The following is a 27,331-nucleotide window of genomic DNA, read 5'->3' as shown; positions in this document are numbered from 1 at the left end:
TTAAAAGCTGTAGTTTTTTTTTAAAGAAAATAAATTATGTAGAAATCTTTTGGGAATTTATGCTTTACTGAAAGTACAGGCTTCTATAGTTTTCTTCTTTCTTTAAAAGAAAGGAGTGCTTAATTTAAATCATGAAAAAAGGAAGGCATAACAAATATTCTGCAATAATTCCAGTAGTAATTGGGGCATGGATTACTTAAAAAATATCTGTTTTACTATTCTCTTCTATTGATTAATGTCTCTTCATTCATACGAGAGGTTGTTTCTTCTCACAACAGCAAGATCTTCCTTTTTATCCAGAAAGTAGGTAAATAAAATAGTGGAAGGTGCCTCAGTGACATGCTCCCATCTTCTGGAAAGCTCATTTGTGGCCCTGCTGATTAGAAGTGCGTGTTTGTGGTTCCCTTCACCTGGATGGGGAGTGAGCTGGCAGACACCCTGAGGAAGCCTCCCCCGGTGCCCCAGGCCCCTTGCCCACTCTGCTGGCTCCTGAAGGTGCTGAGCACTTTGAGGCATTTCTGGTATTTTGATGGTAGCCCAGCACCAGTTCCTCCCGGGCTACTCAAAGCTGCTTCCCTCTTATAGTCAGGAGCTGATCTTAGCCTCTGAATCCCAATTTGCTTGCCCTCTCTGATTCTTTAATTTATTGAATAAAGTATGTACAGGGTTTTTTTGGATGCCTCTCTGAGGAGGTGCCTTTTGGACTAAAGCCTGAATGAGTCTCCATGTGAATGAATTCTGGGGGAAGCAGGAGAGAAGTGCTAAATTAGCTGTCAGCTAGGAGGACTTGAGGACAGAAAGATGGGGGTGGAGCACAGTCAGGAGCCGGGATGAGGCCAGAGCAGTTGCAGGAGCCACTCAGGTCGTTGGAGGCTGGGAGAAGGAATGGGGGGTTATTTTCAAGAGCAATGGAACCAGTGACCTGGCCCTAACTGCACCTAACCGACCTTTTCCCAAGAGATGGCAGCTCTCTGGGCTATCTGTCTCCTCACCCAGACTAGTTCACAGGTGGCCCTGCTCTGCACTGGTTCACCCTAACAGCCTTTGGGATGGGTCCTAGCCCCCCATCCCTGACCGGGCCAGAGGGAAGAGTGGGATATGCAAAGCCCAAAGAGACCCATCACACCGGATATCTTGTCCCAGGTTAATTTGTGAGTCCCAGATTCTGCCTTGCTACACCCATGGTCATGGTCCCTAGGCTGGGGACTAAGAGTGCTACCCACAGCTGGCCAGGGGCGCCTTGGGAGAGCTGGCAGTCAGAGCATGGAGGATGTTGTCAACAGCAGCAGCACACAATGCCAAGGGGAAGAGGCCCCCTGGGTGGCCCGATCACCAGCAGGGGCGGGGGGGTGGGCGGCGGCACACTCCCCCAACAGACAATTAGGAAAGGCCCTGGGCTTGGTAAAACCAGAAACACATTTGGCCCACAGTGCTTGATTTTGAAGCCCTTGTGTATTTTAAGGGAAATTTAATCCATGTGTTTCTGATTCATTTTCACTTAACTCATCAAAATGTTGCTTTAGAGAAGCTCTTTGAGATCCTAGTATCTTATAATTTTTTCTCCAAATTTTAGCCTTTTAATGACCTGTTTCCCAATTCCAGAAATTTTATCTTGCCAAAAGCAAATGCACAGTTTTGAGTCTGGGTGGAAGGTGAGAAAAGTCAACAGTAGAGAATATTCCACCTCTTCAGAGCTCTACCTCCATTGACAGAGATCAGCCCATGGGCTCTCGGCCTTGTCCTGGAGCCCAGCCCTGTCACCAGTCCTAAGAACTCAAGGGAAGCTGGCCATTGCCTTCTTACAAGTGGACAACCTTTTCTAAAATAGCTCTTTCTTTAAACAAATACTTTTGTCAACCCTTATTAATGCTTAACGGTTTAACATGACCATATGTGGCCATCATAAACCTGAGAATTTGGTGAAACAACAGAGACAGCAAATTAATACTGACCCAAGGCATGAGTTACATCTCCCAAGAGTTCAGTGAAATTCTTCACAGTAATGTGATAATTTTTATGCATACTATTAATTTAAAATCATTTTTAAAAATAAAAGGAACTCTCTACTTAAATAGGAATCACTACCACAGTGATCATTGTTTTATTCGAGTCTGTTAATTTTAAAGTTTTCAAAATAAGGGAAAGTGTTAAGCTTTTAAAAAGACCTATATATTCCATTGGACTTTCTCCAATGTGTTAGCTATTTCTCCTCTGCTGAAAAGGTCTTAAAGCCCTGGTATATGAGGGCAAAGAAATGAAGAAAGATGTGATCTTTCGGTATCTGCTCACCCCCTAGACTCCACAGTTCTTGTGGGTTTTTTTTCCTTTATTAATGAAGTGAGAACCATGCTTTTGAGCTGCTCTTTGCACAAGGCAGACTTTCAGAATTAACTACACAACTCATTTGGGAAAATGTATTTACTATTATACTAGGAGTTCATAGAAATTAAAATACCATGGCATTTTATGTCACTAAGTAGTAAGTGCTCGAGTGTATAGACAGCAGCCTTGCCCACGCGAGGCTGTCCTGCTAACTCCGCAGTCACTGGGGGGACTTATTATCATTGTCATCTTCACCATTATTATTTTTTTAATGGAAATAGTTCCAAGATGTACTTGTGGGCTTGTGAAGGGGAAGGCTGCCCAACAGGATGGAGTGGGAGCTGAGGATACACTCACAATTTAAAAGAAATCTTCTTTGCTTGTCTTTCTGGTCTCACTCGGCCTCTCTCGGCCTCTCTCTCCGGCTCCTGTTCTCTGTCTCACTCTGAGTTTTGGAACGATCTGGCATGTTGGATGTAAAGCCAGAAGACCTCACCAGCATAAGGTTGCTTGTCTTAGATCTGATCCCCTCCCACAGTTACAACTCTCCAAGTCCCCGTGGCTTCCCAGAACCGAGATTTCTTCTCATTCAGGCAAAGTCTGGCGTGGGTCAGCGGCCGTCTGTCTGGTGAGTCAGTGGCGTACGGGTCCCCCATCTTGTGATTCTGCCTCCTCAACCCTTGTGTCGCAAGGCTGCTGCGGCCAGGGCAGGGAGGGAGGAAGAGGCGGCACACTGTCTCTCCTCTGTCGTGGGCGGCCATTAGCCCCAGAACTCATCAGCTGGGCTCAGCTTAGTGCAGAGCAAGGCAGGAACAGCAGGGGCCATGGGATACTTAGGAGCTCCTACTGTGCCTTTCCTTGCCATGTCCTCTCATCTCTGTAAGACCCAACCCCAGTTTCTTATTTCGCTCGGGGTGAGGTTAGGGTGGGTGAGTGAAAGAAAGGCCAACAGGGGCAGAAGGTGACGGTGACCGACGGTGGGCTTGGGGCTCTCCTGGCGCGGCAGGGGTCATAAGGAGCTGGAGGAGAAGGCTCAGGAAGTCCCGTCCCCTGAGTCTGATGGAACCAGGCCTGGGGGGAGCCAGAGGGATTTACTGAGGGACAGCGGGAACTGGGAGCCCAGAAGGAAGATGTCCTGCCTCCTAACCTCCAAGTCAGCCTTCTTGGCAAACAAGCCTATTTCAAATGTGCACCAGGGAAGCTCCACATTTAAAGATAACCTGGGGAAAATCTACCATCTAAATACAAAATTACTCCAAAAACCAAGTTTTAAAATTCCAAACATATATATGAGTAAGGTTAAATGTATAATGAGACAGACAGAAGTTAAAACTATGTTTGTGTTCAGCAAGACAGCCAATTCCAGGGATGGATTCAGACAGCTCCTGGTAGTATTTTCTGTGTCTAGGCTGCAACTTTTGAAAAGTGGTTCATCTTCCTAAGCATTTGACTCATTGTCTACCCAGTGGTCCAGTTGATGATGAGGATTCTAACATAATCCATGCTCCTTTTTCATCCCCCTGGCTCCTCTTTCGGCCTCCAGCCATGGGACTTCCCTACCACTGTCCCTCTCAATTCTTTGGGAAGGTGAGGCACCTTAATGTCACCATGATCTAGGTCAACCGTACTATACACTAGGAAGATTAGAACAAACAATGGAAATGTAGGGGGTATGGCTTTGGGCCTTGAGAGGACAAAATTAGGAAAGTGAGTTGTCTGAGGTCCCCTTATCACCCACAATAATGTATTCTTGAAATACAACTTACAATGATTGGGTCCATCTTGTTTTTTTAGCAAACCACTCTCAGCTTATAGGACTAGGGGAGACCTTGTAGAGTCTTTATACCTAGTACAATTTATTTGTTCTAGACTGCAACTCTGGAAGGGTTACATTGCATACAAAGCCTGTATCCCTCTGGAATATTATTCACTGCATTCATACAAGACATCCATTTCTGAAGAATAGATCTCATATTATTTAGTAGAGTCAAGAAAAGAAATAGGAATCCTAGGGGTTATTTCTTAGCCATTTCCCCATCATATGAAGCCCAGAGCACACGCAGGCTGAGGCTGTTTGAAAGGAGATGGCCTCTCAGCCTGCAGCCAGATCCCAGGGACATCCCAGCCTCTGAGCCAGCAGGACTGTCCCTCTCACAAATGAGTGAGAAGGAGCAGACATCGGCCTTCACACACCCACCCTCAGTCAACCTGCGACTCTTACAGAAAGTGTCTGATCGGAGGGAAGAATTATTGCAGGTTGTAGAAAACGGAGATTTTAATAAAAGCTAAAACCAACTCACAGACAGTCTGACAAAGGATCCCAGATGTGATTTTTATAGTGCTTCCTCCTTTCTACCACCTGTTTCCTAGAGGGGCTGAGGCAGGCACTGTCTGACTGTAACCAGGACCAGTGACCGCTTCACTGGCCATCTGTGTGTGAGGGCAGGCAAAACCTCAGGATGCCATCATGAGCAGCCCCACAGGACACTCTCACTGCTTCTGCACTCTCGGTGGAGAAGGGATTAGAAGGCAGCCATGTCTTTCCCTCTGAGTGAGGCTTTTGGGTTCTCTACAGGGCTGGGCTGAAGTTAGCACAGTGCTACATGTTGCTCGTCCAGACGTAGGTGTGGATTCACACAGGTCTGTGAGTGTGTGGCTCAGCTGGAGCTTCTTCAGCCATCACTGCTGTTGGCTTCCAGCCCCTCTCAGCCCTTCCTGGGACCACCCACAATTCCCCTTCATCATTGCTCAGAGTTTATTTTTCCAGTTGGGTTAGTCTAAGAGTAAACGCCATAGGCCTTCTGGCCTCCCCAGAAAAACCCATTCCTGTGTAAAGTGAAAATTAGACTCTTAAATCTACAAGGAAAGCTGTTTGTCTTACAAATTTATTCTTTTTATTGGGCCACACATATCCAAGATAGAGAGATAAAAAGAAAACAGATAAAGGCCATCACTTAGAATGACATGCATCCTCAGCTTCCATGGAACGTTCCAGAGCAGTGCATTGGCTTTGTCTATTTATTTATCTGTAATGTGCCCTGGCAAGGACTCACCAAAAGCTGCAGTGGAAATATGTCCTCTGCACATTTTCCATTCTGTTCTATTGGAGAGCTCCACCTTACTACTACTTAAAAATGGCTCTGCTGGAGGAAAATTTGGGGGAAGGTGCTAATGTGCAGATCATGGAACATGAGGACCCCAGGAATCTAACACCAGAAGTCCACATCTGCCTGCCTCCATACTGAAGCCAACATCCAGGGCACTTATAATTCAAATTGTCAGCTGTTGGCCTTCTAACTGAAAGAGGGTACCTTGAGCCTGTGGCAGGGAACACTTGGGCAGAGTTACAATCATTCTCATTGCTGTTTAAGCTGACCTCATGATGCCACAAAGGAAAGCAGAGTAAGGCTGGGAGGGCAAATACAACATGTCGGGTTGCAGTGGGTGGGAGTGGGAAGGTGGGTATGAGATGGTATTCCAGCTGCTCAAACCTGGGATGTGGGTAACTCGGAACTGACATCTGGCTGTTTGTCTCCTGGGCTGTTAGCAGAATGGCTCTTTAAAACAGACGTGGTGGCAGCCACTGGTGAACTCAACCTGTGGGATCTGGAGCACCTGCTCTGACTGCATGTGGGGCAATTATTTGCTATGACATTACAACACCCTCCTGGGCCTGTTTGTCTTTTCCATTACCATCTTTGGTAGTAGCCTCTCCACAGTCATGTGGGTGACCACAAAGCTAGCACTGGGTAGGAGGTGTGTTCTAGGTGTGGTGAGCCCAGCCCACCTACCTGTGAAAAATAACAAAGAAAAAGAACTCTGGGCAGTCATACCCTTTGAACAGCTCTTCCAAGGATGTCTCAAAAAGTTGAGAATAGGATTAAAAGTGAGGCTTCAAAGAACTTTTCCGGGGTGGCAAAATCATCATGCACAGTCCAAAGCATCACAGAGAAGATGCTTAAAGCCAAAGGGTTTCCACAGTTACTCTGAGCAAACATCCAAATAAGAAATAAATGCAGTTGCCTTCATCTCATTCACGGCCTGTAAGTTTGTCCCTTTTGGCTGTTAGCAAGCAACACCAGGGGTGGATGTAGCAGAATAAAAGCAATTTGCATTTTCCATTGCTTGGAAGGTACAAATCTTGTTTATTTTGCTTTCTGCAGAACTCACAGGTCTGCTTAGAATCCCAGAAAGTCTTCTTGTTCTAATAGTGGATCTACCATGAGGTCTAGAGGGTGGGCTGGAAACTGCAGTGAGGGCCCTGCCAGCGTCAGCTTCTGTGCCAGGCGCTCAGCCTCCATTTCTGTGGGCAGGCCAGAGGACAAGGCCCACATGCCTCCTGGTCTCGTCGGAAAGGCAGATTCCCAGCACCTGCCCTGCCACTCTGATGTTGCCTCTCTGGCAATGTGATGTCAAGCCTTGGGTGTTGCAGTAACATATCCTCCAACCACTAGATATTTTCGCAGTTTTATATACTATTATGTCCCATCATCTGCAGAAGGCAGCCGTATGTAAATTTTATGTAATTTTCTAATGGTCTGGGTTACATAACAAATAAAAGCAGGAAGGAAAATTTGTATTGATACTTTACAGAGGAAGTTCTCAAGTCACTGCACAAAGATTTAACTGCAGTTCTCTAAGTTTATGGGAGTTTTGCAGCTGAGTTTCTGCACATGACTTCAAATATGTCACTATATGTTTATCATGGGCTAATTGTGGAACTGCATTTCCATACTTTTTCTTCTCCATTTCATGAGATTACACCAGCCAGCAATGGATACAAGACTGCAAGGAAGAAATGATCAGTTTTGGATAATTTTCTTTCCTGTCCCAAAATAGCTGTATGTCTGCATGTCTTAGGGGCTCAGCCAAAACACATTTCTTTTTCATTTGTTGCCTGATACAATGCAAATATGATTTTGATCCTATAGCAAACTCTTCAGCTAGCCCATATTATAAATTAATCAGATTCAACAAACACTTTTGTTGAATTTTTAAACTTTTGGAAAAAGAATATTTAATAGGAGCTAAGCAAAAGAAGAAATCAAACCAGCTGCTGACACAGCTGTTTCTTTTCTTGTTTAATTCAGTTCAATATAAAGGTACCATATGCTGCTTAAAATGATGATAGGAAAGATGAAATAATTTAAGAGAATAACAAGAAAATACATGAATTGTCAGCATTCTGTCAGATTTAAAGAATGAAATAGACAGGTGTAGTATTGACATGTTTAACTTTGTGTGGTGTTAGCAGTTTTGGTGTGAACAACTTCTGACATGTGCTGAAGTGATGTGAGAACGTTTCTCCTCCGCTGCAGACATCGGCGAGGAAGCTGGGAGATCTGCCGGCGTCCAGCAGCCGGCTCTGCTTCGCGACAGGAGCCTGGGCTCGGCCATGAAGGACTGCCCCTACTGTGGGAAAACCTTCCGGACATCCCATCACCTAAAGGTGCACCTGAGGATACACACAGGTGAGAGAACCGGGTGCGTCCAGGTGCATGACTCCCGAAGAGGAGGCCCGGGACAGCCACGCTTCTGCCCCATGTCTGCACTGTGTTGGTTACTAACATTGTCAAGCCCTCCATGGGCCTCTCGTATAGCACTATGTGGGTCCAATTGACCCTGATGTCCCGACTTTAACTTCACAATCACCCTCCCAAGTGGCACATGGGTGTGGGGACATTGGTCTCCTGTGGTCCAGGTCTGGGATGATGATGCTTTGTCTGAGACGTCAGGAGGGTCTGCTGCTGGCTTCCTTCTGCTGTACTGAGGAAGCATTGTTCACACCCTTGTATTGATCAGGAGTCTTTGAGGTGCAAATGATGAGATCCCAGCTCAAACTCCAGACGTGAAAGGGGGTGTGGCAGCTCTCCTTAATGTTCAGGTGGGCTGGCACTTGGCTGGGCTGGGGTTCCATGTCCCTGCCTGGGACTGGGCAGATGGTGTCAGCCCCTCACACTGTAAGGAATAGAAGAGAGCTGGCTCTTCCCTGGGTGTCCTCAAAAGAGAAATTGTGGTGCTCTTAACCAAACCAGGGAACAGCTACTGGATCACTCCATTCATTTCTCTGGCTTCAGCATCTCCTGCAGTGAGGACTTCTCTTGGTCTCTCCTTCTTGTCCCTCCATCATGGTTCTTTTTAGCTCTTTTGCTGGTTGCTTGAGCAATGCTAATTCCAAAAAAGAAAATCTATCTGAGATATGGACACCTCCATTTTCTTTGATTTTTCTCCTGGCACTTTATCTATTGGAGTATGAGCTGCTTCAGAGGATAGACAAATATGCCATCTATTTTCAAAAATAATTGTGGTCTATTTCCCAAGGAATCAATAAAGCTCAGGGTTGTGCAGGATATTTAGTGCATATGAGCCTGGTGTGCAGTGTGTGGTTAAAAACGAGGAGCCCCTCACCTGGAACCTCACCTGGTTCCTGCAAATCTCCCTGACACGAAGGGGGCCCTGAGCACAGGTGGCACTGGGCTGTGGGCTGCTGCCTTTATCCTTAGCCTGGGGCACAGCTGAGCTTTGCACTGTCCCTCCCTGTCCCCATGCCAGTCTTTCACAGTGCCATCCCGGGGTAAAGAGGGCTTTTCTCAAACTCTGCCAGGCTCCACCCTGCCCCCAGGCCTGTGAGAACTGCCCCTCCTGCACCTTCTCCAGCCCCATCATCCTTTCCAGCACCAGTGCCTTCTTCCTGTCCCTCTGGGGCAGAGTGCTTGCTCCTGCTGCAGGACCTCTGTGCAGGACCTCTGTTCCCTCCATCTGGAACGACCTTCCTCCAGGGGGTCACTGGCGACTTAGCTTCAATGTGATCTCTTCAGAGAGACCATGCCTGACCACCCTAAAATGTCCCTCATGCTCCCTGCTTTAGTTATCAACTTAAAACATTCTGGAATTATCTTAGTTCGGCTGTTTATTTCCCTATGCGTTGTTCTGTCTACCACCAAGTAGAATGTGAGGGTGGCAGTATGGGCCGTCTTTTTAATTGATATAATTTCTGGAACTCCAAGACCCACAAGAACACACTCTATATAGAAGGGGCACAATACATTTATTTGAAAGATTAATTACAGGACACATTTGAGACTAAGTGAGCGATCTACCTCCTGACCCTGCACTGTGCCAGGTGATAAGGAGGGGACAGTTGGTGGGGAACATCGACCCTGCCCCAGGGAACTCGTGATCCTTTTGGAAAGGAGTCCTGTATATGTGAACCCATGGGAAACCACAGTGTGGCAGCCAGGCTATAAGGGCCGGGTTCCTGGGTGCAGATGCCCCACCTCCCTGGGAGCTCAGTGAGGGGTCCCTGAGTCCCTGCCTCAGGGTCTTTGCACCTCTCTGCCAGACAGGCATATTGGCTTGCTCCCTCATGTTCAGAATCTGGCACCAATGTTCCCTTGTCAGTGAGGTCTTCCAGGGTTCAACCTCAGGTTGAGGCAGCTTAGAAGTCTGGCTTCCTCCATTCATTACAATGTCCACTTTCCTCCCCAGGTTGAGGGCCCTGTTGTGGTATGGTGGTGGTTGGGTGGGCCCCACAGACTGCCATTATGAGGGAAGCAGCCCACCAGGGCACCCACCATGGGCTGTCCACAGGAGGATAGAGAGCTGGCCAGGTGTGTCCTGTGATAGGCCTTTTTATTTGATGAAGACCTGGGCCCCTGCGCCAAGCTAGCCAGGTCTGTGGCGGCTAACCACAGGGGAGGTAGGTCCTGCCAGGAAGTCTGGGAAAGAAAGGGGCAGCACCTCCCAACCAGACACTCTACTGACTCACTGGGCCCTGACCCCCATTAGCTGGCCCATGGATAACAGTTAACACTCCACAGAATATTCCAGGTAAATTAGGACCAAAGCTGGCAGAAGTCCTGCTGGACTTGGGTAGAAGCAAACGGATGCTGATTTTTGAAGTTTTAAAGCTTGAGAAAGTTATTTGCCCCCAAATACTGCTTCACAAACTCCTGAGGTTTGTGACCAGTAGTCTTTGGAGACACAGATAGAAGCAGCAAGAGAGGGCCATGGACAGAGGCACTCTGGAAACTTCCCAGAATAGAGGAGAAAATGGAAGAAGCCATGGAACCATCACACCGCCAGCCCCTGTCGGAAACAGCATTTGCAGTGTTCAAAAGGCAGAATGGTAACCAGATAAAGATCTATTTCCTTTTTATCAAAGAACAAAGAAGTTGGAAAATGCTTACACTTATACATTTGAATAGAAAAGAAAGTGTTACATGTTATAAATCACTAAAATAAACGTCCATTATGACAATGTAAAAGTGAAGGTTACACAAATAATTAAAAATCAAAATAAAGCTATTTGTTAATAATGAATTAATACAGGGCTCCAATTGTGGAGAGGTCCTTCCCCTTTTCTATGTGTTTTTGTTTTTCCAAGTGGCATGGCCAGAGGACAGCAGTCTATGAACTAGAATATATGTTTTCCAAAATGCCCTCTTTTCAAGTTTTTCTGTACTAGAACCAGATGAGCACATTTAAAACTCCAATGTATAAAAAATTTTTTTAATTGGTCAAGATATGCCGTAGTATGTTCTGTATATTTTTCTATCCTACTCCATTTTTATGAGATGTCTTGATTATATCACATCAACTGATAAAAACCACTTCCCATTTTTAACTCTACTACATTAACTCAATCACTGCTCTTCTCCCAACACCTGCTTATTGGAGAGGTGCCGCGTAGGTGCGCCAGTCAGGTTGTTCCGAACACCTAGGGGCTGGAGAGAGCCTGCAGGTAGCTAGAATGTTTCTGCTGCTCCCTGAGCTACAGGCAGATTAATCTGGGACTGAGGGGAAGCACCTGGAAGACTCCAGGAGTCCCCAGTGACCCTCAGGTCCTAGAAGCCACCCCACTCTGGCACCTGCAAAGCAAATATAGATTGCTGCTCACCCAGGGAGGCTAAACTTGTCCCCTGTTTGAAACATTTCCTTGGGCTGATTAGAACCCAGTCACTGGACATGTGCACTTTGCCTTGTAGAACGCACTGCTGATGATTCAAATCCAGAACTAGTCTGTGCAGGCTCAGAAAGGAGATTGGATCAGTTAGGGTTCTCCAGAGAAACAGTGTTTGTGCGTATGTGTGTGTGTGTATCTATATATCTATATATATGTTATCTAATCTATCTATATCTTTATAAATTTATTATAAGGAATTGGCTCACTTAATTAGGAAGGCTAAGAAGTTCCCAAATCTGCACTTGGCAAACCGGAGACCCAGGAGAGCCAATGGTGTAAGTCCCAGTCCCAGTCCAGAGTTAGGTAAAGGCAGTGAGACAGAGAGAGTGACTACTTTACTCAGCCTTTTGTTTCATTCAGGCCTCCAGTGGATTGGATGTGGCCATACTGGAGAGGGCGATCTGCTTTACTCAGTCTACCAATTCAGATAATAATCTTCTCCAGAAATACCATCACAGACACACCCAGAATAATAGCTGGGCACCATGTGGTCCATGCAGTTGACGATAAAATTGGTCATCACAGAGACACATCAGCAAACATTCAGTCATAACCTGCAGTGGGAGTCAGAGGTGCCCATCCCCTAGGTTTCCCCTGACATAGCCAATTATTTTGTTATTGGCTTCCTGAATGCACTCCGTCTTTCCCCCTCTGCCTCTTCCTCCAGCCCCACTGTGGGGATTATGCTCCAGCATCCAGTGTTTCTGTTTGTGTACAGGAGGTAGGAAGTGTTGGCCAGTCCCTGCGAGGCTGGAGGGGTGAGTGCTGCCTACCAAACCCCAGAATGGTGTGACACCGCAGGCATTGGCTGTGGGACCCCAGTCTGGGTCCCCTTGGGTGGCTCACCTGTGTGTGGGGTTTCCCAGGAGCTGCCTCTTGTCTAGGAATGACCACTATAGAGAAATGTAATAAGCAAGCTCACTCATGAAAACTTGGAGACACGAAAGTTCAGGGACTAATTAAAAATAAATCTCAGTTTTTTTTCCCCTCTCAAATTATGCAAGAGGTTTACTAATCTGATTTTCATGTGCTACATGCACTGGCCCAGCCCTGAGTTGGGAACCTCATTATGAGACTGGATTCACACAGGGAAGTGGTTTTTCAGGGGTCTCAGCCATATCAGTGTGGCCTGGGGATGTGCCCCGCACTGCCTACTCCTCCTGGGTGGGTACCTCTGTGATACAGCCCTTGGGCACTGGCAGAGGGGACACAGGGGTGTTTCCCTAGGCTCTTGCCTGCATTCTTGGCACCAGGCACCAGGCTTGTCTTTCCTGATAGGACCAGGGAGAATTGTGGAAGTGAGAGAGCAACTCTTTTGCAGCACCCCCAAAAAGCAGCATGCCCTGTGCAAGGCGGGGAGAACTGTGAGTTGACTTGCCTCGTGACTGAGGCTATGTCTACACAGGATGACAGCAATGGGCTGACCACAGGGAAATTCAGCCAGTGGGGATCATGTAAGAATGACAGTAAAGATAATGGCAACGACCACTTCTGCTCACTCATGTGTGGGGTGCTCTGCTGTGCCTGAACTCACTCCTTACTCCTCCAGCACCTCAGACACCGGGCTCCCCCCTCTCCTGGTTGCAGGAGGGAACTGAGCCCCAGAGGCATGACGTTACCCAGTAGGAGTTGCCCACCACCAATGACAGGTGCTAATCCAGGTCTGCCTAATTCAGAAACCTCATTCTCTTAACCACTGCATTGTGTTGATATTTGTACTTTTCTGGGTGAACCTATGGCTTGTTTTAGGGAATTAATGCAACATTTCTTTGACAGTGTGTGTCCACACCGTAACCAGCGGGAGGAAAGGAAGTGGCTTGTGCCCCCAAGGTGTGTTGATGCAGCCTCCCGGCGATTTGAAAGGGAAGTACTGTGCGCCCTGGCTTCTGCTTCACCCCAAACTCAGACTGGCCTGAGGCCAGGCCTCCTTGATCCCGCGTGCCTCAGTTTCCCCAGCAGCACAATGCAGTTAGGGAGGTGGTGAGGCAGGGAAGTGGTTCCTGTGGCAGGGCGGCACCCTGACCCTGGCATGGAAGCTGAGGTGGAATTACTTGTTGACATCATGAGGTGATACATTTCACACGTGGCTCTGGAAACTGCCTTTCAGCTTCGAAGAGCTTCCCAAGCGCCAACTGGCATGTAGATGTGGGTGGAAGTGAACGTTTAGCCGGTCTGAGCGAGGTGTCTTACGTCTGATGTGCACATACCTTACCTTTGATAATTCCTCTTCTAGGTAAGGGAACCAGGCTATTTCAACATTTGTAAAAGCATATTGAATAAATTTGCAAATACAGATTGGTTAAAATGTGTGCCATTCCCGTTTCCTTGTTTCCTTTTCTAATAGGGCAGCGTGTGTGTTGTCCTTAGTGCAGGACAGCCACCTTTGTAAAGATGAAAAAACTATAAGATCTGCTTACCCAGGAGGAGATGATTCTTTTTTTCCCTTTTTGTTTTGAATTGAAATTCCATCATTTTTTTAAGTTGAACTAAAAGCCCATTTTATTCCCATAGTCCCCTATCCTTGCTCTTCCTGCCTTAATGACATCCCAAACTTTTGTTGAAAATAATTGATTGAATTTAAATTTCCTTAAAAGTTTAAGAGGTAATGTTACAGTATAAATTTCCTACCAAACACTAAGTAGGGAAATATCCATTAGTGAAATTAACTACAGTTTCTAGGTAGCTAACAATGTACCGTATACAGTAGGGCATGGCTAATGAACACTGCAGTGGGCGATATTTCATTATACAAATTAATGCTCACATTTTAATGGGAAAGTCACATAATGAATCTCGGCTTCAGTGACAGCAATTAGAGACACAGATTGTCCCCTTCTGGACAAGGCACTGTTTAGCAATAAGCAGCTGTGTGAAAAGTCTTCAGGTTTACAACATATATATGCTTTGGGGGAATTAGTGTACAATTTATATTAATGTACTGAAGCTTCGCTGCAAAGGCACTACCATATTTATCTCTCATGGTATTAACTAAGTAAAGACATGTAGAAAGACTAAATAAATATCAAATAGAGGATGCAAGTACAGGAAAATACTCAGTTACTCAACTTAAAAGTAAAAACACTTTTGGAGATTTAGCACATATACGCAAAATGTTAGAAGCGTGAAGCACTTCTCAAAAGCTTGATAAGGGGGTTTCTGAAGAGAAAAATAGGAATCCACCTGTTATTTTTGGAGTGGTTTTTTGCTTTCAATAGCACCTAAATAACTCCCCAGGAAAGTGAGGGTTCCTTTGACATATCAAGTGCAAGGTGGAAGTTCAGAAAGATGAAGGACATGACTGTGACAACGTAAGTACAGTGAGCCATGTGGTCATTTATTTCTAAAAATTTGTAATATGACTTGGAGAAGTTATCAATGTCATTCCAAAGTTGAATATATGTCCTGTCGTTCCAATAATTGGATTAGTATTTTAATGTACCTTTTCTTGCAAAACTCTCTTGTCTAGAAATTCATTGTTTGAGTCCGCATCTTATTCCTTTACCCTAGTGAGAGGTTTCCCTACAGAAGACCACCAGCATCCTTACCTGCTTCCTTTAGTAGGGGAACGACCCAATACCGGACATTCTTGTTCCAGACACAAGTTTCAAACTGGCTGTCAGGTCTAGACCCAATCTGAAGAATAGAATGCTGTGGCCCTCTCTGTGTCTGAAAAAGTTTTGAGTAGTGCCAGTATTTAAAAGCCAGGATATTGCATGTAGAACTCTGGGTGTGAGGCTTTTCTGTAGAGTGTCAGAGGTCCTTGTGTCTAGACCTGGTTGGGGTAGGTGGCCGCTGCCCCTGGAAGAGGCATTAGGCCCCCATCCCACTGCTTTGCACACCCTATGGTCTGCCTGCCTCTGCAGGCATCTGAGCTTGTGGCTCCTACAAGAGGCGGATGCAAGGCGGATCGCAAACATAGAGGTGATCTGAGGACTCATGGCCCCTTGAAAGCTTGGGGCAATCTGAGTGATCCTCCTAGTAGATTTGGACTAATTTATGGCCTAAGTGGCCAATCATTCAAGTAGACAGAGCTGCTGGCAGGGTCTGGGGTTGCCCGTGCCGTGAGGCTGCACAGGGAACACCTTTCCAAGTCTCTGGCATTCTGGTCCTGGGTGGGAGAGGGCTGGGCAGCTACTGGCTTGCTCCCTTGTGGAAGCCTGGGGCTTTGTGACACTCAGCCCAGAATGCTCAGGCCAAAGCCTGTGGCCAGATGCGGTGACTCCGACTGTGAAGCAGCTGTTGGCATGGGGGCTCTGTCTGCCAAAGAGAAGAGCTGGCCTGAACTTTGGGGCCTGCTAAACCTGCTGACAGGTTTTCCCTTCCCAGGGGAGCCAGTTCTGTGAGATGTTTGCCTCCCAAGCACTCTGAAATGTGCCCTTGGGAGGGGAAATCTTGGGAAACAGCTGGGATGTTTCCAGTGGAAAATGAGACTCTTGGGCTGCCCCAGGATTTTCCCAGGGGCATGCCCACCCCAGACTCCGTCTCAGGGTTTGCCCAGCCTGTGGCGCTGGCTGTGGTCTCAAGCATTCCCTGTACCCTCTCGTGGAGGTGAAAGCCAGGAAAGGTGAGGAAGGGCTTCTGGGCAGAGGGAAACAGTGGTTATTCAGATCACTTAGGGATTATAAAGAAAATAAAATCATTTTTGGTTTATTTTTTAAAACTGAAATCCAGAGGGATGAGTTTATGCCCTGGAACTTTACTCTGGAGCTTTAATCTGGTGAATTGGGTGAGAGGGAGCAGTCTCCCAAACAAAGCCTTTTAGGAATAGGCAGGAGGTGGGACCACTCGGAGAAACAGCAGGAGGGTTTTCTGTGGGCATGCATGGAGGGCAGAGGAGGGCTTTCTGAAGCCTGTGTATATCTTGTGCAGTCAAAATAACCCTTGCAGACTCACTGAGTAACTCCTGATTCACCAGGGCCTAGACCCTTGGAGACTCAAATGCTAAGGATAAACTGTTCTTTTTCCTCCCTGGAGTATTGGAGGCCAAGACCTATTTTGAGCTTTAAAAGAACAGTGGGTTGAGTGAAGAGATCTTCTCCTCCATTGTGTGTGTGTGTGTGTGTTTGTGGGTGTGGTGAATATGAGTGGTGTGGGTGTAGGTGTGGGATATATGTGTGGTGTATGGCGATGTGATATGTGTGTGAGTGGTGTGTGTGTATGTGTGTGTGCTTGTGTATGAATGCTACTTGCTTTAGTAACTGTTTGACACGTCTCCTCTGAAAGCCATGAGAGCAGGGGGCTTGTCTCTTTGGTTCCTCATTCAGTTCCCTTCCCTACTTGGGGAGTCAGAAGGGCTCATTCAGCCATAGGCTCATTCAATCAAAAGATGTGTGTAAGTGAATCTGCACATCCTTGGGTGTATAGGTGCACACATGTATGTACATGTGAGTCTCTGGCCCCATTTGGGAGACTTGACATCAGTTTTTGAGTTGACATGAGACCTTAGAGAACAGGAAGTGCTCCAGTTTCCCACATTATGGGTTGAGGAAGCCAAGGCTCCAAGATGGGAAACCTGTGAACAGCGGAGTGCAGTATAGCATGGGGTCTCTAGTCCCTAGTTCAAATTCTGCAGACACCTAGGCTCCAGACTACTTCCCTGCTAAGCCATCCACAGTACCTAGCTACAAGGGGACTTGCCAGGGAGGCTCAGTACAGTGCTTCTCCACCCATGCTCCATGTGGGGGGCTTTGAAAGACCCCAAAGCCCAGGCTACATCCTGGGCCCAATAACTTGGAATTTCTGGAAGTGGAGGTGGGAAAATGTACAGCATTTTAAAAAACTCCCCAGGCAGTTTCACTTTAGTTTTTCAAAGAGTAATCTTTACACAGTATCAGAATCACCAGGGACACTTGGCAAAAATACCCCTACCTGACCTCCACCCCAGACATAAGGAATCAGAAATACTATGCATTGGGTCCCAGAACTGGCTTCTTAAACTCCCCTGGTGATTCTAATGCACAGTACAGTTTGAGAACCACGGCTCCTGTGTGCATTTCAAATGTGTGTCCCTTGGCAATACATACACATCCTCTGTGGTCCCCACTGGGAAAGGCAGCCCGCACCATACCCAGTTCTGGAGGCAAAGTCTGCAATTGCCCTCTGTAGCTCCTGCTAATGAATGCCCACGCATTCTCTACAAACCCTTTGCCAGATGCACTTAATCATTTCCAGGTGTGTTTCTAAAATGCAACGTGAGTCTCACCCCATACCTGCAGGCCTCACCTCTGCCATCTCTGATTACAAGGCCTCCTCAAAGGTTCCTGCTAACCTGGACCCAGGAGCCTGAGTTCCCAGTTGGGATCTCCTGTCAGAAGCCTACTGCCACCCCCTCAGTTTCAGAGGCTACCTCTGCTCCAACTGGCCACTGGACTTCCAGGCTGGCCCAGAAGAGCCCTGTCCACAGCACCTGTCCCCCTGAGGGCTCCCTAGCCTCCAGTGGGATGGACATCCAAGTAGCAGTGGCTGAAGTGAATCAGCCCAACACAAGGACTGACTCCAGGGAGTGGGAAAAGGGTGTCTGAAGCCATTTGTACCTTAACCTCAAAGGGAATAGAGTCTGCCTGCTAGATCTACATCATTGGTCTAACCAGATACAGGGTGACTTTTTCACTTAGAGAAACAGATCCCCAGCTGGGCCCATTTCCCAGATCTAAAGTCCACCTCTGGTGTGTCCAGGGGAGACCTTCAGCTGCTTATAGGAGTGAATGAGAAGCACAGAGCCACCATTTGGCAGAGGCAGGCATAGTTTATCCCAAGTTTCGGTACATGATCAAGATGACTTGGAGTTGCCTGCTTGGAGCCTGGTGGTCCTCTTTGTTGACCAAGTTGAGGACTTCTCCTCTGCCCAGATACCCTGTGCTTGGAGAATGGGAGTCACAGTGTCAACTGAGACTAGACATGGTAAAATGCCTTCAGAATACACCGTTCACCAACGATTTGTTTTTGCTTTTTACATCAATCTGTTTTATAATAGAACAGAGGAAGGGGTGGGAGATACTGAGTTTCCTTAGAGAAGTAATTGTGGATATTGACAGGGTGCTATTGTGAATAAGCTAAAGGAGACTGTGGCAGTCCCATCCCTTCCAGAGAGCTTTTTGATTCCAAAGTCTGAAAAAAACCTTGGATTGCTAAGAAATTCTTGGGATATATTTAAATCCACATTTGTTTACCCTCCTCTCTCTCTTCCTCTATCCCACAGTGTGGGCAGGTCTAAGTTATGGTATCTTTTCCATGGTAGAAAGAACAATAGAAGTTGGGTGTTGAGTTTAAATAAATATTTAATTCATGAAAATGATCTTATATGTTTTAAAACACTCTTTAAAGTTATTTTTATTCTCTAGAAAGCGCTTATTATAGGTAAATTACACATTTTACTACCGGAGCATTAGGTTTGCCATTAGTACAAATTTAAGGCACTACAAAGACCAGTAGATAATGTTAATTTCAAATACAGAAACTAAATATATTTTGTGCCTTTTTATTACTCATTTTCTTTTAAGTTTTATTGACTGCTTTTTATCTTAACTATATGTCTTTACATGCTGCAATCATAATGCACTGTAATGGTATTAATATTTTATAGAATCGGTATTTATAGTTCTTTATTTAGAAACAATGCAGTAGGTCTGCAGATATCTGAGCCCGTCTGGAATGGTGCCCTCCAAATAATGATAAATTACTTGTGCAGTATGCCATTTGCTAATTATATCCATGATTTACTGCAGAGCAAGACTTAAATCATTCATTTCAGTCTTGCGTAACAGTGCCATAAAATTTTTAGGTTTAAAAATGGTTTCCATGTGTATAATTTAAACAAATTTTAGAGCTATTGTATACACAAAATATTGCAACCACCCATTTGTTACATACTTTGTCTTTTTAAACTTCTACTTTTAATGATCACTGTGGTTGAAATTATTATGCTTAATTTTCATAATCATAGCTTTTAAATCTACAGCCGTTTTCACATGTTAGATAAAGAAAAAGATAGCTAATTGTGTGTAGATAGTATGTCATTCCTGAATAGTCCCAAATGGTACAAAATCATTAAAAAAGCTTAAGAGTACGAATTATTCTTCTATTAAAAAACAGTTGTTCTCTAACTAATTATTAGTTTGAGCTGCTTTGTTTCCAAGAACAAATGTTGATCCTTCTAGCCTTGTTCAGCACACCAAAATGAGATAAACACTTTTTTTTTTCTGCTTGTACCCGCATCTTGCAGGTGAGAAACCCTACAAGTGTCCCCACTGTGATTATGCGGGCACCCAGTCAGCATCCTTAAAATACCACTTAGAACGGCATCACCGGGAGCGACAGAATGGAGCCGGGCCACTGTCTGGACAGCCTGCAAACCAGGACCACAGGGATGAGCTGTCCAACAAAGCCACTTTGTTTATCAGGCCGGACATTCTGAGGGGGGCCTTTAAGGGTCTCCCTGGAATCGACTTCAGAGGTGGCCCTGCCTCTCAGCAGTGGACAGCGGGAGTGCTCTCTTCCGGAGACCACTCGGGGCAGGCCCCTGGCATGTCTTCTGAGGCTCCTTCAGACCCACTGAAAGGCACTGACCTCCCTTCCAAAAGCACCCACTTCTCCGAAATTGGAAGAGCTTATCAAAGTATTGTGAGCAACGGTGTGAATTTTCAAGGGTCCTTGCAAGCTTTCATGGACAGCTTTGTCTTAAGCTCCTTGAAGAAGGAGAAGGACACGAAGGACAAAGCCCTGTCTGACCCTCCTTCCATGAAAGCCCAGGGGGCGGAGGGTGGTGAGGAGAAAGCTGGCGGTAAGGCGGCCCCCAGGAAGTCGGAGAAGTCCCAGTACGAGCCTCTGGACTTGTCAGTGCGGCCGGATGCCGCCTCCCTCCCAGGTGCGTCGGTGACCGTGCAGGACAGCGTTGCCTGGCACGGCTGCTTGTTCTGTGCTTTCACGACGTCGTCGATGGAGCTGATGGCCCTTCATCTGCAGGCTAATCACCTGGGCAAAGCAAAGCGCAAGGACAATGCTGTTGGGGTGACAGTCAACTGCAAGGAACTAGCCCGGGAGGCGAGTAGTAAAATGGCCCTGCTGTCCTCAGTACAATCAAACAAGGAGATGGCGCTTTCCAACGTGACCGGGCCTCTAGACTCTGCTGAGAAGATGGCCCAAGGACAGGTGAAAGAGACTCTGGGGGAGCAGAAGAGTGGCACATGGCCGAGCCTTGTGGACACCTCGTTTTGTAACTTCCCATCAGACTTCTACAAGCAGTTTGGCGTTTACCCAGGAATAGCAGGCTCGGGGGCCTCCAGTTCCTGCCCCAACAAGGAGCCTGAGGGGAAGGCCCACTCGGAAGATGATGCCCCAATCCTGATCCCCGAAACCACAAACAAGAACACTGCTGATGACCTCTCTGACATTGCCTCCTCGGAGGACATGGGCTCCTCCAAGGGAGAAAACAACGACGAAGAGGATATCGAGACAGAGCCTGAGATGGTGATCAAGGCAAAGTCGGCCCTCAGGAAGGACGGAGGCAGCGATGGTGGGGACAGCCTGCTGCCCACGGGTGCCCCTCAGCCCATCCAGGGACTAGTCCCACCTCTACCGCAGGCATCGGAGAAGCAGTGGCACAGCTCAGGCCTTCTTCCAGCCCAGGATGCAGGCCTGTCCAAGCCGGAGCGCATGCCGCAGGGCCTGGAGAAGCCAATGAACATGCTGTCGGTCCTGAGGGCCTACAGTTCTGATGGCTTAGCAGCCTTTAACGGACTTGCAAGTAGCACAGCAAATTCTGGATGTATCAAGAGGCCAGACTTGTGTGGTAAGTTTTAGAATCCTCTTCCTTTAGTTCGTTTCCCAAAACATCAATGCTGAATTGTGCATTTTAAAAAAATGGGGTAGACTTATCCTTTAGCAAATTTTGAACCATACATTAAAAAAAACCCCAACACTGCTGTATATGCAATGTAGACAATCTTGAAAGTCAATTTCATTTAGACATTTTAGAACTCATAATCTTCTGTTCCAATTCACATTATAATGATCTGCAATGCCTGTATGGAAGGCATGGAAAAGACGGGCGGTGTCTCAGTGTGAACTACTTCTATTTTTAATCCATAATTTGAGGGGGAATAAAAATCTAAGAAATGAAAACAAAACCAAAAAGAGACATGGTAACTTGCAAACTTTTCAGTATTTTCAACTTATGAATAAGATGCCTTGAGACAGTTCCTTACTGCTTTGCTAAGCCGAATCTGCTTTCTTAAACTTTTCTTTATATTGACTTAGAGGATATTAAAATCATCACACTAACCACAGTGTCGAAGTAAGGTGCCCTGTCTCCAAATAGGAAGATCTTTTTAGGGTGTTTGTGACTCACCTTTAGACACACCAAAAGGCAAGTACTGTGACTTTGGCCTTCTACTCTTGCCTTCTGTCCGTCTGTCACATCACCTGTCTGTGTATTGTTCTAACAAGAAATGTACATTGTGAATCCCTTGTTAGCAGTGTTGTGATCCTGTGTGTCTTGGATTTAGACCTGCCTGATCTTGTTAGCAAATTGGTACCTCTTTACCTCCTTAAAGAATATGGTTACCCCAAAGTAAGGAGGGCAAGGGGTGGGCAAGGAGGATCAAAGTCATCATCTTGGCACCCAGATATTCATATTTGAGAGCTTTCTTTGAATAAAAGCTCAGTGTTTTATTTCTAGCCCCAAATAGCCTTGCTAGAGACAAATGACCATGTTTCCTTTCCATCTTTAATCTATGAATGGATTTCTGTGACTTTATGTCACCTGTTGAAAAAAGGAAGGAAGGTAGGAAGGAGGAAGAGAGGGAGGGAGAGAGGAAGGAAAATGGGACGGAGCGTTTCTTTATCTCAGAACCCTGATAATCCTTTTAGCACCGAGCAGAATTCAGGGAGCTGGACTTGGTTCATAATTTAAATCGATGTATTTCTTTTTCCCTCTCCTTCTCTAATTCACTAAGAACTGGATCAAGCAATCAGAAATATTTTTTGAATTGTCAAAAATCACTAAATGGATTTCTGACAGCTCAAAAAAATATTGACAGTTCTTTATGCTGAATGATTCACAAGGCCCCATTAACCAGTATCCCCAGATCTATTTTTAGCTGCATTCAATTCATTACTTTTGAAGCTGTTAAAAACAATATTTAAAAGAAGGAGAAAAGGGTTTTATGTCAGTCCAATTTTTTCTCCTTTCTTCTGGGGAAGCTATGTGTTTAAGTCTTGATGGTTTTTTTTGTTTTGTTTTTTTCTGTTCTTTCATTGTTGTTTTAACTTTGTGATTGGGATGGATTCTCTTTTATTCGTGTTTGGGAATTTTTTTTACAGTCTATTTCAGTTCTTTCGAATACCTATGTAGGACTATAGTTGCTGCCAGGAATGCATGCATCAGAAAAGATCAAAACCTGGCATGTTCATAGGCTCATTATTATTGAAATGAGCTCATATTACTCCTATTAATTTTCCCATCTTCCTATCAATGCTGAAGGAAGGCTGCCTGCCTCTGAGGAAGCTTGCCCAGTGGTTCCTTTGCACGGTGCTAGGGTGGAGGGGAAGGCAGCCTCAGGGAGCCTGCTCTGTCCTGGCAGCCTTGCCCTCTGAGCTGCAGCTCTTAGGCACTTTGCACCCCTCCCAAACCAGCAGCTCACAACACTCCCCAGACATTGCCAGGTAATATGTGAAAAAAAACATGCTTAGTCAACTTTTGAGCCATTGGGCAACAGGCCCTGGAATGTAAGTTGTGGCCCCTCTCCCGAAAGGAGGCATGAGAACCCTCAGGCCAGCCAGGCTGAGTGGCACCCCCCAGGCTGGGTAGCTTTCCCATCTGAGGGTCTGCATCCTAGTGCTCTACCTTGCACTCAGAGAAGGTGGTCAAATGAACAATGGCTAGAAACTGCCTGTGTTTAGGGAGCACGTGTTCTGCATTTCAGTTGGCCTCAGTTCTGCATCCTTTTGTGTTAGCATGGAAGTGGTCATGGTAGCCCTTCCCTGGCCTTTGTATTTGCTTGGCATGGGATAGAGGCACTGTCCTCTTGCCTGCAGGATGGGCCTGACCCTGTCCAGTTCTCATTCCCCCCACTCCCATATCTGGCCACCATTATCAAAATCCTCTCATTTTCTTACTGGCTGCTGTGGTGTCCAGTACCCAGGAGGGCCAGGCATATTCATCATTTCTAAGAGTTGTTATCTGGGAGGAAAACTTAAGCCCACTGGGCTACAAAATGGGCATTTGGGGCCTTTTTCTCACAGTCTTTCTTTCTCGCATTGCAAGAAGCACAAATTATAATTGCAAACTTCAGACCCCCATTGGCTTGACTTTGCAGAGGTGGAAATGATATTGGCACAAACCATCAAATATTTCTAATGTGTATTCCTTCTTCTCTGCTCAAAGCAGATATGGATTTCCAAGCTGAACCACTAGCTTGATATCTGACTTTCTCAAGAAGCTGGGCTTTGCCAGACCAAAGACTTATTCCAATATATCTTATCTCAGGAGAGGTTGGGGTCTGATTTTGTTTGGTTAGTAAATGCAAATCACCACTTTGATGCCCCTAGAAACAGGCTTGCAGGAGAAGCTAATGTCCATTTGTTTCTATTCTCGTGGTATATAAAAGTGTCTGAAGAAACATCAGTAAAAACCTTGTTCAAATCATGTAGATTCTCCACAGAGCCCAGCAGTTCCTCTGACACATGCTGATGAGTCCAAGAAGGTAGCTTCTAACCCTGTCTGTGGGTGATACTCATGTGGTAGGCTGTACTTCCAGGCGCCCCCCTAAGTCTGCATGCCTGCTCCCTAACTTATAAAACTCTGGTCCTACATTCCTTGGTGTCATGGACCCAGGGTCCTGGCTAGTTGTATACTGCCCATTCCTAGCCAATCCATTTCTGACTCTGGTGTGGAAGAGAAACAACGAGGAGAGGGACTGACTCTGCCAGTTGGGTAGGAGAGCCCTATAGCATGTGCCAACGTTGAGAGCTTGGGCATGAACTTTCAGAGGATCCCCCACAGAGGACAGTGCCTTTGCCTGTCAGATGTGTTACATATGATCCCAGGAGGAACCCTCTTGGAGTCAGCTGGAGGGCATGTATTGGTGCTTCTAGAAAGGGTCAGTTCCCATTATGGGCCTGAACTTCTTACATGAAATCCCACGCCAGCCAAAGCTTCCGTTTCTTGAAGTGCTTCCACACCCCAGACATGGCCCACATTTCTTTATTCTGTTGAAGCACATGAAGTACAAGGGCACTCAGTGTCCTTGTAGGACTTGTATGTGCCCTTGGTCTTGTTGGAATGGATTTGACCTTGGCTTTGTAATGGGGCAGAAGCCACATGAGTATTTAATTGGGAGGCAAGAGTAGACCAGAGCGTGCTCATACCCTCTGATAAGGCAAGGCAGGAATCCCCCTGTCCAGCCTGAGCAATTCTGATGAACCAGTAGCTTGGAGGTCCAGGAGAGCGTGGAAGGCCCGGGCTCAGTGTGCACCAGACCGCCAAAGGCTGGTCTGCCTGGCACCTGTGGGGCTTGCTGCATGACAAAGTTAGAGAGCATGTTTCCTCCAGAATTTGTGGATTTGAAAAGCCACCAAATCACCCTCTTTGCTGTTTGAATCTGAGACAGATGGCTGGGGGCCACTGTGTTGAGTGCTTGCAAGCAGAGTTTAGTCTGTGTGCTTTGGTGAGCATAGGAGTAGTGTTGATGGGGAAGAATTTAAGTCAGATCAAGGAAACAGGCGGTAAGAAGAGCATGACCCCCTTAACTCTTTGAAGCTCTACAGTTACCACCACTGCACAGGGAAGCAGGCTGATCAAGGAGAAAGCCCTTGTGCAGTGGTTTCTGGACTGAGGACACCCACTGGTCCTAGGAGGAAGATAGTGAGAAAGAGCAGTCTCAATGTATTATTCTCAGGTTTGGGGGAAACTGGTTTTCCTAACTCAAGTTATGCCTTAGACTAAGTGTTCTCCAGGCTTCCACAACAGTGAGAGAATGCAGACCACTCCCTAAAAATAAAGATAGGTCCGCTGAAATGCCTTCACCTCATACATTATAAAACATGTTATGAAATGAGCCAGGATAACCATCCTAAACTCTCTTAAAATGTGACTTCCATCCTCCAAAATCATCATTGATTTCTCAGCGTAGGCAGTTGAAAATACTCACCATGTTATGAGCTATGCAGTCTAAATCAGGGATTGGGAGCTATTTTCTTAAAGGGCCAGAGAGTAAAAAATATGTCAGGCTTGCAGGTCATGTGGTCTCTGTCACAACAGTCAATTCTTCCATGTAGCACTGAAGCAGCCACAGATGATAATAAACATATGGGTATGGCCATGTTCCAATAAAACTTTATTAACTAAAATAGACAGTGGGCTGGAATTGGCCCGCAGGTTGTACTCAATTGCCTTGTGCTCTAGTATAAAGAAGGCTGTGTTTCTGTGGTTGTCCTTAGAAAAGACATGCAGAAACCTGTCCACTATTGCTCCACCTGCCAGTGAGGTGGTGCAGGGAGGATCCAGGTTGGCAGCTCCAGGGCTCCATCTACTGCCACAGAGCATCAAAGCCAGAGAGACTTTCCCTAGAGAGATGACCTGTAGACCCAGATGGGCTGGTGCACCTGTCTGTGGAGGTCCGCATCTCTGTCTGCATTGAAGACTTGCACCCGGCTCCACAGTTCACGGCAGTTTCCAGAGCCACTACTGTCACAGCCAGTATAGGTTGAGGAAGAAGAGGCTGGGTCTCCATCTTGGCTCTTAGGTGAGCTTGCTCTGTGAAAGCCTTGGTTTCCTTGCTGATGGACAGAAGTGTCAGGATGCAATAAGATGATCGATGTAAAAGAGCTTGGATAAATGGTCTTGGGTGAGTCGGTATTTTATAATAGAGGAGAATGTCCACACGAGGTGATTACAAGGAAATGAGGTCCAAATGTGTTTTGATTGCAAATGTCCCTTTAGCACTAAGCAAGCACAAATCTTACTTCCCATAAAGGTTTGAGATGTATTTTATGTCCTCCTGTCTGCCATACCAAGTCACTGAGAGCTGTTTCTTGGTATGTGGGAAAGTTAGCTTTGTAGGACGTTCTGGCAACTTGGTGGTGACATCCTATCACAGCAGTCACACCCTTTCAGTTTCCACCCAGTTCTATTCCTGATACAGGCAAGTGCTTTGGGCTAGGATATAAGTCCCCCTCAGCAGCCTTCGACCAAGGAGTGTCACAGGCGTGTGATGTGTAGTGGGTGGTCAGTGAGAGAATTCCAGGGGAGCCATGGGTATGTGGGCAAAGTATGGGAACTGCCTGTGAGTATGAACACACCTGAGCATAGGCTACGGGTACTCAGCCTATGCAGCTGGTACATTTTTGGTCTTGTGGATGATTCTAAGTTCTAATTGTGGCCCTAAAGCTAGCAGGTTTTAATGAAGAAAGGAGGTTAAATAAAATCCAAATCTGCCAAGGGCACAGGAACCCAGGTTCAGCCAACACGAGGGAGGGCAGTTAGCCTCAGAGAGCCAGGGGATCCCTGCTGCAGAGCATTGTTGTTTCTGGAGCTGCCATGCTTTTTTTAAAGTCAAATGAGCAATCATTCCTCCTTCTCCCCTTTATGAGCCAGTTGAGGCTATGCATGAAGCACAACTTTGTTCTCACTTTCTTTGCTGGATTTTATCATTTACAAAGCTTGACCATTAACTTCCATAGTCAGCCTGCTCCCATAATAGTGTGTGTCTAGGGCTTGATGTTAGTTACCAGAAGGGAGGACCATTTGCCTGGTTGTGAAGCCCAAGGGCAGACCCTTTATGTTAATGAAAATCGTCACCCCATGGGGATGTGCTGGCTGCCTCACAACCAGCTGCAGAGCCTTTCCCTTTGACTCTGGTGGGACAAAGCTTAGGTGCTGGCCCCTGGGGTCTTTGAAAGAAACCAGCACCCCTGAGTAGGATCTCCCCTGCTCACAACCGAAACCTCACCATGTGTACCTGTTGGCGAAGAGACAGCCTCTTTGGATGGCAGCCCTTTCCAAACTCTTGTGGCATTCTTTTCCTTCTCCCTTCCTCTCTTTTTAAA

The 27,331-nt window shown here is 46.3% G+C and overlaps 1 protein-coding gene across 9 annotated transcripts in view; it reads left to right on the top strand.

Annotated features, from left to right (window-relative positions):
* Positions 1–27,331, top strand: part of ZNF536 (zinc finger protein 536) — a 432,301-nt gene that overhangs the window by 268,503 nt on the left and 136,467 nt on the right. For 8 of the 9 annotated variants that reach the window (XM_017654913.3, XM_073225546.1, XM_073225549.1 and 5 more), the window contains 3 exons: positions 7,641–7,793; positions 13,064–13,117; positions 19,509–21,074. In XM_017654913.3, coding sequence (XP_017510402.3) covers positions 7,641–7,793; positions 13,064–13,117; positions 19,509–21,074 — 1,773 coding nt within the window. The remainder of the gene's footprint in view (positions 1–7,640; positions 7,794–13,063; positions 13,118–19,508; positions 21,075–27,331) is intronic. The other variant, XM_037021622.2, reaches the window with a different exon arrangement.

This window comes from Manis javanica, chromosome 17 (genome assembly GCF_040802235.1).
Source record: "Manis javanica isolate MJ-LG chromosome 17, MJ_LKY, whole genome shotgun sequence".
NCBI lineage: Eukaryota > Metazoa > Chordata > Mammalia > Pholidota > Manidae > Manis > Manis javanica.
The sequence above is the reverse complement of the archived record's forward strand: the minus strand, read 5'-3'. Positions and strand labels throughout refer to the sequence as shown.